This window comes from Mobula hypostoma, chromosome 4 (assembly GCF_963921235.1).
Source record: "Mobula hypostoma chromosome 4, sMobHyp1.1, whole genome shotgun sequence".
In the NCBI taxonomy this organism is placed as follows: Eukaryota; Metazoa; Chordata; class Chondrichthyes; order Myliobatiformes; family Myliobatidae; genus Mobula; species Mobula hypostoma.
The window spans coordinates 14993078-15008403 of record NC_086100.1 but is presented as its reverse complement, the minus strand read 5'-3'; the positions used below and the strand labels follow the sequence as shown (position 1 = coordinate 15008403).

The window sequence follows — 15326 nt, the reverse complement described above, 5'->3', positions numbered from 1 at the left end:
CAACACTCCAAGAGAAAACACCCTGATTTGTTCACCCTTCTCTGAATCCCTCTAATCCAGATAAACTATTTCTGCACCTTCCCCAAAACCTCAACATCTTTCCTATAAAGGCGTGACCAGAATTCAATGTAATATTCTAGATGCGGCCTAACCAGAGTTTTTTACTGCTTGCAACATGACTTCCAGTCTCTTACACTCAATGCCCTGACTGATAACTCTTACATTCAGTGCCCTCCCAGAAGTGGTTGATGGCTCTATGCCTATACTCACTGGAGATTAGATGAAAGACTGGAGAATCTCATTGAAACCTACCGCAAATTGAAAAGTCTACATAGAGTAGATATGGAGAGGATGTTTCCAACAGTGGGAGAGTCTTGATCCAAAGGGCAAAACTTCAGAATACTGGGATGTCTCTTCAGAACAGAGATGAGGAGGAATATTTTTCGCCAGAGGTGATAAATCTGTGGAATTCATTGCCACAGATCTTTCATTGAATCCTATTATAGTTGCTATTCTATAGATTTGCTGAATATGCCCACAGGAAAATGAATCTCAGGGTTTATGTGGCGAAAATTTTTACTTTGAACTTTAAACACAGATGTCCATGGTGGCCAAGTCGTTTGGTATATTAAAGGAGGAGGCTGATGGGCTCTTGATTAGTAAGAGCAGCAATGGGTACAGGGAGAAGGTATGAGAATGGGGTTGAGATGGAAAATATATCAGGCATGATCAGATAGCAGAGCAGAATCAATAGGCTGAATGGTCTAGCTCTGCTCCTATGTTTTATAGTCCTATGGCTTCTTCAGTGTGGCCATTAGGTGGTTGGTACCAAACTGCCAGGAAAGAGTTAAAGTACTTCAAGAAACAGATTGACAAATGGGTGAGGTCATAGAGAGCAGGCCGCTTTTACACGAGGGAAGGAGGAAGAGGTGGAGGAAAGGGAGATAATATTAATGGAGGAGCTTCAGCTTCAGATGAATGCTCCTTGCTACACTGTGGTCTTTTCAGTTCCCATACTGTCCATATTTGTGATCTTTCTTGACCAATTTGTGCCAGATTCTGGGAAGTCTTGTTCCAGGGACCTGTGGTCCTTGCAAGTTGCAAAGAAAGGAAGGATTCTTCATCCCAGAATTGGAAGTTCTAACCCACAATGAAAATGCCCAATCTAGCCAAAGTATTCAGATGACTTCCTTACGTTACAAATAAAGAAAGATTCAGATTTCCAGAACATCTTTTACAGTGACATAGGGTACTTCCCGCAAATTAAATATTTCTGAATTGTAGTCAAATCGAAAACACAAAAGTCAAATTATACACAGCTGATCCCATGAATATCACTGCTATAGCAACCAGATTATCTATTTCTTTAGTTATCCAGGGCTCCATGGATAAATGAAAGAGTCCTCTTTGAAGAGATTTGGTATGTCACCAAAGACTCGAGCAGGTTTCCACAGATCGCATGGAGAGTGTTCTGATTTGGGGGGTGGAGGGGGGAAACTGCAGAACGTTGTAAACTCAGCCAGCTGCATCATTGCCACAAGTCCCCCCACCATCAAAGACATCTTCTAAAGGCGACATTCATCTTGATGGATCCCACTACACAAGGAATGTCCTCCTCTCTTTTTCACACTGAGGGTGGTGGGTATTTGGAATGAGCTGCCAGAGGTGGTGGTCGAGGCAGGTACAATTACTAAGGTGTTTGGATATACCTGGACAGAAAATATGCAGATGGATATTTGTCTACTGTGGGGAAATGGGAGTAGCGTAAATAGGTGTCATGGTCAGCATGGAGAAGATGGGCTGAATAGCCTTTTTCTGTTCTGTACAGCTCTCTGTTTCTCTAATGGGAGTGACACAGCAGTGTAATGGTTAGCACAATACTTTACAGCACCAGCGATCAGGTGATCTGTGTTCAATTCCCACCACTGTGTACAAAAAGTTTGTATGTTCTCCCTGTGACCATGTGGGTTTCCTCTGGATTTCCCAGTTTCCTCCCACATTCCAAAGATGTACTGGTTATGGTTAGCAAGTTATAGGCAGGCTGTGTTGGTGCTAGAAGTATGGCGACACTTGTGGGCTGCCTCCAGTCCATCCTTGAACGGTGTTGGTTGTAGTCGCAAACAACGTATTTGACTGTATGTTTCGAGATATGTACATGCGATAAACAAAGCTAATCTTTCAATTTTTCATTCAAAAAAAACCTCTTTTGTCCAGGAGTTGATTGGGCTGAATATTCTTTCTGAATGGAATCTTGGCAGATGTGAACTTGACTGTGTATTTCCAGTAATGCGTCTGACATTTCACTGGTGTCGGACGTGTACGGGTTGACATTATTACTTGCACAACACCTATTCCCATCAGTAACGACATAATAGGAGCTCTAAGGGCCACAGAATGACAGCCAGGCAACAGTTTTTCCTCAATACCGGGAGTAAATCACGCCAGCCTCTCTGCTGACAACCTGGCAAGTTTCAGTACAGCCCACAAACTGCGCCCACGTCTGCTAACGTCACACAGTTCTTCTTTCTCCCCCTGCTGATATATACCTAGTGGTGACTCCACAGGCAAAGCTCAAAGCAAATTTATTATCTATATATGTCACCATATACAACACTGAGATACATTTTCTTGTGGGCATACTCAATAAATCCATCAACAATAATAGAATCAGTGAATGGCCGCACCAGTCAGGTGTACATACCGTGTGTAAATGACAACAAACTGTTCAGATACAAAAAGAAATAATATAATGATAATAAATAAGCAATAAACATCAAGAACATGAGATGAAGAGTCCTTGCAGGTGAGCCTCTAGGTTGTGGGAACATTTCAGTGAAATCGTTATCCCCATTGGTTGTACAGCCTGACAGTTGAGAGGTAATAACTGTTCCTGAACCTGCTGGTGTGAGTCCCAAGGCTCCTGTACCTTCTTCTGATGGCAGCAGTGAGAAGAGAGCATGGCCTAGATGGTGGGGGTCCCTGATGATGGATGCTGCTTTCCTGCGACAGCACTCCATTTAGAAAGTCAATGGTGGGGAGGGCTTTAACTGTGATGGACTGGGCCATATCCACCACCTTTTGTCGGATTTTCCATTCAGGGGCATTAGTGTTTCCATACCAGGCTGTGATGCAGCCAGTCAAGATTCTCTCTACTGCACATCTATAGAGGTTTGTCAGAGTCTTAGACATGATACTAAATCCCTGCAAGCTCCCAAGGAAGTAGAGACATGCCGTGCTTTTTTCATAATTGCACATATGCTTGGCCCAGAACAGGTTTTCTGAAGTGATAACACCGAGGAATTTAAAGTTCCTAACTCTCTCCACCTCTGATCTCCCCCCCCTTCTGAAGTCAGTGAAAAGCTCGTCGGTCTTGCTGACATTGAGAAAGAGGCAGTTGTTGTAGCAGTCTAACGTCAGGCTGGGAAGTCCAGGGATAAAAGATAGAACATCGAGCAGTACACCACAGTAAAGGCCAGTGGCCCACAATGCTGTGCTGAGCCTTAACCGACTTCAAGATCAATCTAACACTCCTTTCCACATGGCCCTCCGTTTTTCTTTAATCCATATGCATTCCTAAGAACCTTTTAAATGACCCTAACATACAGTACCTGCTTTTAGCACTATCCCTGTCAAAGCATTTCATGCACCCCTTGCACTCTGTAGAAACCAACCTCTGAAACCACACCATATTTTATTCTAATCACCTTTAATTATGTCTCATGTTAGTCATTTCGTCCTGGGAAACGTCTTTGGAACTCGACCTATGTCTCTTGTTATCTTGTGCATCTCTGTCAAGTTACCTCTCACCCTCCTTTGCTTTAAAGAATAAGAGTACTAGCTCACTCAGCCTTTCCTCAGAAGACATCCTCTCTCACCTAGACAACGTCCTGGTAAATCTCCTCTGCACACACTCTGAAGCTTCGACATCCTTCCTTTCATGAGGTGACACAATACTCAAAGTGATGTCTAACCAGATTTTATAGATCTGTAACATCATCTCATGGCTCTTGCACTCAATCCACCAACTAACAAAGGCCAGCTAGGACGACTACTCTGAGGGACCAATGAACGTGGACCATAAGATGTACCTATCCAAATTCCTCCTTAAATGTTGAAATCGAGTCTGCATCCACCACTTCTGCTGGCAGCTCGTTCCACACTCTAACCACACTCTGAGTAAAGAAGTTCCCCTCATGTTCCCCTTAAACATTTCACCTTTCAACCTTAACCCATGACCTCTAGTTCTGGTCTCACCCAACCTCATCCATACCCCTATCCCTACCCCTCAATTTTTTTTATAACTTTATCAAATTTCCTCTCATTCTCCTACACTCCAGAAAATAAAGTTCCAACTTAGTCAATCCTTCCCTACAACTCAGGTTCTCAAGTGCAAGTAACATCCTTGTAAATTTTTTCTGGACGCTTTCAGTCTTATTGACATCTTTTCTGTAGGTAGGTGCCACAACTGCACACAATACTCCAAATAGGTCCTCACCAGCATCTTATACAACTTCAATATAACATATTGTATTAGATACTTCAACCCTGGGAAAAAGACATTGGCTTTCTACTCAGTCTAAACACTGATAGGCTGCGTCTGGAATATTGCATTCAATTCTGGTTGTTCCTTTATAGGAAGGATGAGAAGGTTAAGGAGATGATGCAGAAGAGGTTTGTTAGGGTACTGCCTGGATTGGAGGTCTTGGGCTATATTAATATTCAGTGGAAATGTTTGATTAAGTTAAGAATACGATTAGCTTTATTTGTCACATGTATATCAAAACATACAGAGAAATGAGTTGTTTTGCAACACAGTCTGAGGATTCTGGTGGGGACAGCTCACAAGTGTCACCACGATTACAGCCACCAACATAGCCTGTCCACAACTCAATAACTCTAACTGAACATCTTTGAAAAGTAAGAGGAAACTGGGGTACCTGGGGGAAATCATGGGAACGATATACAAACTCCTTATAGACAGCGATGGGAATTGAACCCCTGGTTGGTGGTCACTGGTGCTGTAAAGCAATTTCAATAACCGCTACACCACTGAGAGGCATAGATTAACAGCTGCTGCAAAGAAATAGTTGAAGGCTTGATGAGTTGATCACGTGATTGTAGATGACTAAAATCTATCTTGTTAACCATCTGCATCTTCCTCATGCATATGCATTAGTTGGCATCCGGTCATATTAATATATCTATCAAACTCATAACAGCCTCAACTGGTTAAGATTGCCTGATTAAATAGCCATCATTAGAGGTGATTAATTGCAGACAGGATGCTGAAATGTGATCAAATCCACAGTCTAATGGCATATCTCCTGGAGAACTTGATCTCTGTGTCCAGACAGATGGCATACAAGCAGCAACTAACTGGAAACTCAATTCATACTATATAAGAACATTTAATGTGTGTGCAGAGTGTGAAGATGGAGAAAAAAAGGCCATGAGACCATAAACATAGGAGCAGAATTAGGCCATTTGGCCCATCGAGTCTGCTCCATTATTCAATTATGCCGATTTATTATCCTTCTCAACACCATCCTTCTGCCTTCTACCCATATTCTTTGACATCAAGAATCTAACAACCTCCACTTCAGATATACCCTAATGACTTGGCCTCCATAGCTGTCTGTAGCAATGAATTACATAGATTCATCATCCTCTGGCTAAAGCGGGTTCTTTCTCATCTCTGATCTAAATGGCCATCCTTCTATTCTGAGATTTTGCCCACTGGTCCAAGACTTCCTCACTATGGGAAACATCCTCTCCACATCCACTCTATCTAGGCCTTTCAATATTTGATAAGTTTCAATAAGATTCCCTTTCATTCTTCAAAACTCCAGTGAGTACAGGCCCAGAGCCATCAAACACTCCTCATAGATAACCTTTTCATTCCCAGGATCATTCTAATAAATCTTCTCTGGACCCTCTGCAATGCCAGTACATATTTTCTTAAGTAAGGAGCCTAAAACTGCTCACAATACTCCCAAGTACAGTCCGACCAATACCTTATAAGGCTTCGGTATTATATCCTTGCTTTTACATTCTAACACGAATTATGCTTTTATATTCTAGTCCATATATTTTAAAAAGAAGAAGAATTAACTCAAATGGGAATGAAACTTCTTTTGATTGGCTGGAGAGATGAACACATTCAAATATCCATTACCTCATTTGAGTTCCCTGCTCGAGAGAAGAGGCGAGGCGGAGATACGTCTCTACCAAAGGAGGTGGAAGGTGTCCCTTCCCTCTGCTAGCCTACAGGTCACCCTGCTTACCCCCGAATAGGACCACGTGTAGCCATGGGAACAGATGGTGGATGGTCATATGAGCAGCTGGTGCATAACACAAGTCCTGGTTATGCAGCCACTGACACCAGGCAGACAATTTATGAGGAGTATTGATAATGGCTAGGGTCATCCATCTTGTAAAGACACTGTCCAGAAGAAGCCAATGACAAACCACTTCTGTGGAAAAATTTGCCAAAAATAATCATGGGCATGGAAAGATTTCAACATTTAAGAAGAATTTGGATAAGTACATAGATGGGAAGGGTATGGGGGGGCTATGGTCCAGGTACAGGTCGATGGTACTAGGCACCGTAATAGTTTGGCATGGACTAGATGGGCTGAATGGCCAGTTTCTGTGCTGTAGTGCTCTATGACACTATGATAATTTAACCTAAGTAGTGGTCCAAAGTCTTTTTAATATCGTCATTGAATTTGCTGTATGACAGAATTTAGTTTCTTCGGTGTATGAGACAGTTTTATGAGAAGAAAGGCTTCTGAAATTGCACAATAGAGAGAAAGTCAAGAAATTAACCATGCTAACAACTTGCATTTGTATCTTACAAAATTACAAAAGCTATTATCAAACAAAAATATAGCAGGAGTAACACAAGGAGATTTTTTCTCTATTTAGAGCTACCACGCAGAACAGGTCCTTCCGACCCAATGAGCCACAATGCCCAGAAACCCACCTATTTAATCTTAGCCTAATCACAGGACAATTTACAATGACTAATTTATCTACTAACTGGTAGGAAACTGGAGCAAATTGAGGAAATTCACGTGCTCAAGGGGAGAACGTACAGTACAAACTCCTTACAGACACCATTGGAATTGAACTCTGATCTCCGACAGCACAAGTTGAAACAGCATGGCACTAACCACTACACTACCATGGCACCCCAGTTTTGTTTTACATACTAGGACAGGTAAATGAGATCTTGGTAAAGGAGGCTTTAAAGGAAAAACTTGTAGGAACAAGGAGAGGTGAAAGATGTGGAATGTAAACAAGTTTTATCAGCTTGCAAAAGACATTCAACCTTGTCCAGTCAGCTCCACTTAAAGATATTCCAAACAAGTCAGCCAATCCTGAATTTTATTTGAGGAAAAATCATTTAGTCGTAAACAGATTATTCATTTGGCAACGATCTTCACTATTGGCAGAAGAGCACGCTTGACTTTCAAAAGCATCTGTATCTCCAAATGTACTCTTATCCTTGAGAGTGAGAATAATTTTTCTGAATTTGGCTGTTGGGATTCCTTTAAGATCTGCGGAATTCGTTGCCACAGGCGGCTGCAGAAGCCAGGTCCTTATGTGTATACAGTATAAGGAAGAGGTTGGTAGATTCTTGACTGGCCAGGGCATGAAGGGATAGGGGGAGAAGACAGGAGATTGGGGCTGAGAGGAAAATAGATCAGCCATGATGAAATGGAGGAGCAGTCTCAATGAGCCAAGTGGCCTAATTCAGCTCCTATATCAAATGGACTTGTAAATGGTGAGCAACATAAACTCAGTTTTCTCCCTTGTAGTTAAATAGATGAGATTCCTCGTTGAAGAAGTTACCTGTTTAAGATTCCTGATTTTGCTGTCCATAGTAAATCCAGGAGTCAAAACAGAACATCGGTGTTGGCTCTGCATCGAGATTGGTTGTATCTTGAGGATCCTTATTTATCCATGTGCTTTTAGTGGCCACTTTATTAGGTACAGGTGATATGTGGTTATCTGGATTACTATCACCCTCCTGTCACTAAGTCTGGCCATTCTCCTCTGACCTCTCATTAACAAAGCACTTTTGCCATCAGAACTGCCACTCACTGGATTTTTTTTTTTGTTTTTTGCACCATTCCCTGTAAACTCTAGAGAGTATTGTACATGAAAATCCCAGGCAATCAGCAGTTTCTGAGATACTCAAACCACCCGATCTGGCAACAACAATCATTCCCCAGTCAGTCATTTAGGTCACACTTCTGCCCCATTCTGATGTTTGGTCTGAACAACAACTGAACCTCTTGACCATGTCTGCACACTTTTATGCATTGAGTTGCTGCCACATTATTGGCTGATTGGAAATTTGCAGGTGTACAGGTGTACCTAATAAAGTGGCCATTCAGCCTTTGTCACTGAGTGAAAATTGTGAGCAACATACACTCAAGTTTCCCCTTGTAGTTAAATGGATGAGACTCTTTGTTGGGGGAGTTGCCTGTTTAAGATTCCTGACTGCGCAGTCCATAGTAAATTTCAGGAATCAGAAAGAACTTTGGAGTCGGCTGTGCATAAAGATTGGTTGTATCTTGAGAATTCTCTTATTTATTCATGTAAGTGTCATTGGAAAGGTCAACCATTTTTCCTTATCATTGTCTAGAAGGTGGCAGTGAATCACCTTTCTGACAAACAATCACCTTCCTAGACTATTTCATAACTTAGTTAAAATTTAACTGCGGTTGGTTGGAGTCTATCTGGAGAGCTTAGAAGATTACTTTGATTAAAACATACAAGATCCCAAAGTTTTGTGAGAATGTTTCCTCTTGTGAGTAAATCTAGAACTAAGGGTCACTGTCTAAAACTAAGGGAACCCCTCATTTAAGATTGAATTGAATCATTTTTCCCCCTGGGGTGTTGTGGCTCGTAGGAACATTAATTTCAAAGGCCATAAAAGGAGTATTATTGAGGATTGTAAAGCAGAGATTCCTGATAAGTGAAGGGTGAAAAATTTACCACAGGACTATAAGGTGTAGGAACAAAATTAAACCATTTGGCCCATCGGGTCTGCTCCACCGTTCAATCATGGCTGATTTATTATCCTTCTCAGTCCTAATCTCCTGATCTCCCTGTGACCTTTGACACCTTTAGTAATCAAGAACATGTGTTAAATATTCCCAAATGAATTGGCCTCCGCAGCCACGTGTGGCAATGGATTCCAGATTCACCACTCTCTGACTAAAGAAATTCTTCCGCAACTCTGTTCTAAAGGGACATCCTTCTGTTGTGAGAGATAAATGAGAAGGTGGAATGAGATTACGGTCAACAATCCTATTAAGTGATAGTATAAGTACTAGAGCCAGGTAGTCTATTCCTATTGGTATGTTTGTATGTACAGTACGGTGCACAACTCTTAGGCACATCGATATAGCTAGGGTGCCAAAGACTTTTGCACAGTACTGTATTTGTTAACGTGGAGTGGAGAGCGAGTTTGTAATCCTGACAGGAGGAAAGGATGTTGGGAATAGCGAGTGCGGAACACCGCAGCATGGCTGTGGGACAGGTGGCTGAGGAGTGCCAGGTTCAGTGGGTGGCTATAGTGCAGACACACCCAGCCCTGAGATGCCAAGCAAGGTAATTTAATTCCAGGCAATTGGTTAATTGATCATTACCTAATGTCTCTCTGGTGCCTCCTGCACCCTCTCCTTTCCCTTCCCATTTTCCCAACCATGATTCCCCTCTCACTGCCCCCTTCCCACTCTCAGTCCGCATCAGTGACCCATATCAGAATCATGTGTATCATCACTGACATACAGTATGCCATGAAATTTGGGGGTTTTTTTGCAGCAGAAATACAGTGTAATACATAAAATTACTACAGTACTGTGCAAAAGTCTAAGGCACCCAAGCGTTCGTTCTCTCTCTCTCTCTCTCTCTCTCTCTCTCTCTCTCTCTCTATATATATATATATATATATATATATATATACATACATACACACACATACACACACACACACACACACACATATATATATATATGTATATATATATATATATATATACCCAAGATTTTGCACAGTACTGTATGCAGTTGGAATTCAAAGCAGTGAGATAAGTCACTTGGTGACTGTGACCAGTGATGGTGTTTGTGTTCTTCTCTTCTCAATCTCACTCTGACTACAAAACCTTCTGCTATTTTCACCCCCATCTACTTACTTTGAGAGCTTCACCTTGAGCCCTTGTGAGAGCAAGTTATCACATCCCTACCATTCTCCGATGTAAGGGTTTGATGAACAGAGGGATCTTGTTGCCCCCTGAAAGTGGAAACACAGATTGATAGGGTGGTTAAGAAGGCACACCTTGCAGCTGTCCTTCCTCTTCCTCTTCCTCACTTCTTCCCCCTTCCTTTCCAGTCCTGAGGAAGAGTCTTGGCCTCAAACGGCAACTGTTTATTTCCCTGGTTGCTGCTGAGTTGCTCCAGCATTTTGTATGTGTCGTTTTGGATTTCCGGCATCTGCTCAGTTTCTTGTGTTTATGATATGACTTGCTTACCTTTATTCACCAGGGCAAGGCATTGAGTTCAAAAGTCAGGAAATTATGTTGCAACTTTATAAAGCTCCCGTTAGTTTGCATCTGGAGTATTGCGTACAATTATGGGAAGGATATCGAGACTTTGGAGAGGGTGCAGAAGAGGTTTACCAGGGTGTTGTCTGGATTGAAAGGCTTGTGATATCGCAGGAGGCTGGACAAACTTAGATTGTTTCCTCTGCCCGGCAGAGGCTAATGGGAGATCTGATAGAGGTTTATAAGGTTAATGAGAATCACAGAGCGAGTAAACAGACAGTATCTTTTTGCTAAGGTTGAAATGTCTAATACCAGAAGGCATGCATTTAAGGTGAGAGAAGGTACTTTCAAAGGAGATATGAGGGGCAAACTTTTTACACAGAGAGGGTGGATGCCCGCAATGCGCTGCCTGGGGTGGTGGTAGAGGCAGATACATTAGGGACTTTTAAGAAACGTTTAGATAGGCACATGAATGTGAGGAAAATCGAAGGTTATGGATGTTGTGTTAGTAGAAGAGATTAGTTTATTGGCCATTTCATTATTAATTTAATTGGTTTAATTTAAAGGGTCTGTTTCTGTGTTGTGCTGGTCTATGTTCTATGTTCTACAAAGTGGTTTATTCCGAACTCACTTTTCCTATTATCTGTGAAAATGTCGTGTTCATGACCTTTGACATTGTATTTTCCGGATAAGCTGAACCATTTTCTGTACGTATTGGCAACAAACAAGCCACTGGAAGAACTCAAGGGATTGAGCAGCATCTGTGTGAGGAAAGGAAATATCGTCATCTTGACCTGAAATGTCAACAGATTCTTTCTCCCATAGATGCTGCCTGGTCCACTCTGGTCCTCCAGCAGACTGAGTTTCACTTCTCACAACCACATTGAAACATACAGTGAAATGAGCTGTTTACGTCAACAACCAGCACTCAGAAAGATGTTCAAGGGGCAGCCCTCAAGTGACCAGCACCAATATAGCATGCCCAGAACATTAGTACTCCAGATTCAAGCCTCTGCGGGCTCTTGTGTTTCCTCCGAATCTATCCGACCCATTTGTAAAACTAGGAGTCCACCATCAAGATAGAAGCTCAGCCTCTATTTACCTTGAAACACCGGCCTGCCGATGTTCCCTCGACGCTCCCCAGTTCTAACTTCTGCACCTTCTCTTGAACCTCAGAATGGGCTGCATGGTGGCATAGCAGTTGGCGTATCGCTATCGCAGGGCCAGGGTCTGGGATTCAATTTCCGCCACTGCCTGTAAGGGGCTTGTCTATACTCTACATAGCTCCAGTTTCCTCCCACATTCCAAAGACATATGGGTTAATAACGCAGGCTTGTTAGGGTGGCAAGGGCCTGTTACTGTGTTCTATCTGGGAAGGGCATGTTACTGTGTTGATAGATGATGCTTTCTCATGGCAGCGCTCCTTGTAGGTGCTCTCAATGGTGGAGAGGGCTTTTCCTGTAATGAACAAAAGTTGGCCAAAATCTGGAGTTTGTTTCTTCAGCTTTGCTCACAGGAGAAATGGGAACAATTATAGGCCAAATCTGTTCTGATGTTTCATAAGATCACATCTGATTGGCTGTAGGTCCAACTCCACGTCCCTATCTACCTTCAATAATTTTTCTGCCTTTACCTATTGAGAATATCCAAGAAAGGTCCACTGTACTGCCTGTACCCCATAACCATCGACACCTCTATTAACAAAAAAACCTGCCTGTCTCTGCCTTAAATTACTGAGTTGCCCTTCATACATCTCTGGAGAAGACTTGTGACCCTTTGCAAGACAAAATCTTAATTCCCTATTTTAAATGAATATCCAACTCATCTTGACACAATGACACCAGATCTAAATTCCCCTATTAGTGGAAGCATCCCTCATTGTCCACCTTCTCGATTCCATCATGATCTTACATGTCAAGTTATCACTTAATCTTCCAAAGTCCAAGGGGGAGGCGGTGTCACACCCTGCTCATTTTTTCCCCACAAACATCCCAGAAATCAATCCATGAACTCTCCCCCATCTCCCATGTAAGTATATCACTGCATAAGTAATGAGACTGAAACTGAATGCATTGTTCCATAAGTGGTCTCAGCAATGGCTTATAGAGTTGTTGCTCATAGAGAGCAGCATAGAGGAATGAAACTAGGGAAAGTTCAAATGTCCAAAAGCTAAGAACATGTAGATGCTGGAAATCTGAAAAATAAACCAAAGCACAGGGCAGGAAAGGCAGGAGAGAGAATGAATCCAAGTGACACATTGGTCACATCATTAGTCAAAGCTACACTGTCTGAGGAGAGGAAGTGAAAGGAGATGAGTAAAGATGGCAGAGAGAGAGAGAAAACTTGGTGGGACTGTGAGAATCAAATCATTGCCAGAACTCTGAAATACAAGAAATGCTGGATATACCTAGCAAATCAGGCAGCATCCATGGAGAAATAAAACCTGAGGGGGATGACCTTGTAATAAAACTGATCCATTCTGGCTCAAACAGGAATGGCTGATTATCTGAAATTGTTAATTTTGAAGTCCCAGAGCAGTATTGATTTATTATTCCCACAAGTACTGAGGTACAGTGAAGATCTTTGGTGTGCACACCACCCAAGCATGTCACTCCATTCTCTGTAACGTGGTGTAATCCTTCAAGCTTTTGTATCTTTGGCCTGACGGGAGAGGGGAGAAGAGAGAGTGACCTGGGTGGGAGGGGTCCTTGATTATGCCTGATGCTCTTCCAAGGTAGTGGGAAGTGGAGTCAGTGGAGGGAGACTGGTTTGCATGATTGGATTCACAACACTTCACCACTTCCTCTGGTCTCAGGCAGAGGGCCATTGCCGTACTAGGCCGTGACACATCCTGATAGGATGCTTTCCTGACGGAAGATGAGCTGTCATTCCGCAAGCTCCTGTAGGAGGTCACGTGAGGCGGGAGAGCAGGATGCAGCGTTAAAGCGATGGGTGGCATGAAGGTTGAAGTGTTCACTTCTTCACCGCAGGTCTGCAGGGAGTTCCAGCGTGGCAACTGCACGAGGGGCGAGAACGACTGTCGCTTTGCCCACCCAGCAGACATCGCGATGGTGGACACCAACGACAACACCGTCACCGTGTGCATGGATTACATCAAGGGCCGGTGCTCCCGGGAGAAGTGCAAGTACTTCCATCCCCCTGCCCACCTGCAGGCCAAGATAAAGGCAGCACAACACCAAGTCAACCAGGCTGCTGCTGCCCAGGCCGCAGCGACTGCAGCCGCTATGGTGAGTGACTAGCGCTCTCCAAACTGGCCGGCTGGCACTGCGGAGTTGCCGTTGCTAAATTCCGCCGCCACCGTTTTTGTTTTTTTTTCTCTCTTAATCTGGTGAGAGAGGGACAGTCAGCAATGTGATTTGCTGTCCCATTTCCTAGGCTGTGACGTTTTTTAAAATGTTATCGTTTGCGTTCTTCTTCTCAAAACTAGATTTGTGAAGGCCTGTACCTGCTTGGAAGACTTGTTCTTTTGCTGTAGGCTACCTCTCTCACCTTTGTCACTGTTTATGACTTTACATGGGGGTATTAAGTGTGCCCTGGCCCATAGAAAAAAACTTCCTGGTGCAGTCTCTCTCTTCCCCCTCCCAAGTTGGGAGGTGGGGGGGGGAGGCTAGGGTAGGGGGTAATGATGCTGAAGATTCCCAGCTTCTGTCTGTGATCTGTCCAGGACCTGTGTGCACCATACGGCAGCCAACGCACCACCCTCCCACCACTCCTGGGACTTGTGGAACTGGCTTCACCAGAACCTAGCCCCGAAAGCGGGGATTTCCCCCACACACACAACTCCCGTGAGCCCATGCGTAGCCAAGGACAGGCTTCTCTACCCGGGCGTGTGATACGGGAAGGGGAATGCTGGTGCCGCACTGGAGTGTGCAGACGCTGCCCAGACACCTTGGGCACCACTGGTGCAAGGGAGGAGGTGCCTGTCATGCAAGAGAAGGAGCAGCTGTGGGTACAGGAAAGGGGTACTGATGGTTGCAGGAAAGAGGTGCCTATGGGCACAGGGAAGGGGCACCAGTGGGTGCAGGGAAAGGTGCCAATAGGTGCAAGGCAAGGGGGCTTCATTGAAAGTAAGAGAACACGAATTGCAAATGGGTGCAGGAGAAGGATGCCATCTTGCTTAGTTAAGTGAAGTATTGGTTTCCCTTGTGATTAACTCCTACTATACGTGTGTAACAGTCCTTAGTCTCACAATAACTACTCAGTAGTGCCTTTATTGTGCATGCCTAGTCTTGTTATTTGTTGTATATGGCATTCCGATGATTTGTTTTTTTTTATTTGTTTTTTCCTCACCTCCCCTCAATGCACTGCTGCCCCCATGATGCACCTCTGCTTGCTGTTTATGTTAATGCGCTTGAACCCCATTGGCCCATTGCCATCATGTGCTCGCTGCCTGCTAATTAAGACTCAGTCGGCTGTCAAATCACTGAAGCGACCCCTCGAGGCAACCTTTGACCTGGTACTATGACCTTTCACCTTTTAGCTTGGCATGTAGCATTAATAGGGTTACGAGTTACAACATAAATCATTAAAAGCAAAATAAAAATGAGTACTAGTATTTGCTTTTTTTGTTGTAAGCATCATAGGGCGGTGATAAATTGACTGTGGCACCATTGGCTCTGAATACTACAAAGACAAATAAACATGAACAAATTCATGCAAATTTCAAAATGCCTAAAATTTTTAGTATCTTGGACAATTTGCAAGCAAATTGCCCAGAAGATGCAATTCAGGAAACTATAGTGGAGA

At 43.3% G+C, this 15326-nt stretch overlaps 1 protein-coding gene across 11 annotated transcripts in view; it reads left to right on the top strand.

Moving 5' to 3' along the window:
* Positions 1-15326, top strand: part of mbnl1 (muscleblind-like splicing regulator 1) — a 331477-nt gene that overhangs the window by 286160 nt on the left and 29991 nt on the right. For 8 of the 11 annotated variants that reach the window (XM_063045328.1, XM_063045320.1, XM_063045323.1 and 5 more), the window contains 2 exons: positions 13550-13807; positions 14983-15036. The exons of 1 other annotated variant lie outside the window; for it this stretch is intronic. In XM_063045328.1, the coding sequence (XP_062901398.1) occupies positions 13550-13807; positions 14983-15036 (312 nt within the window). The remainder of the gene's footprint in view (positions 1-13549; positions 13808-14982; positions 15037-15326) is intronic. 2 more of the 11 variants (XM_063045327.1, XM_063045326.1) reach the window with 1 other exon arrangement.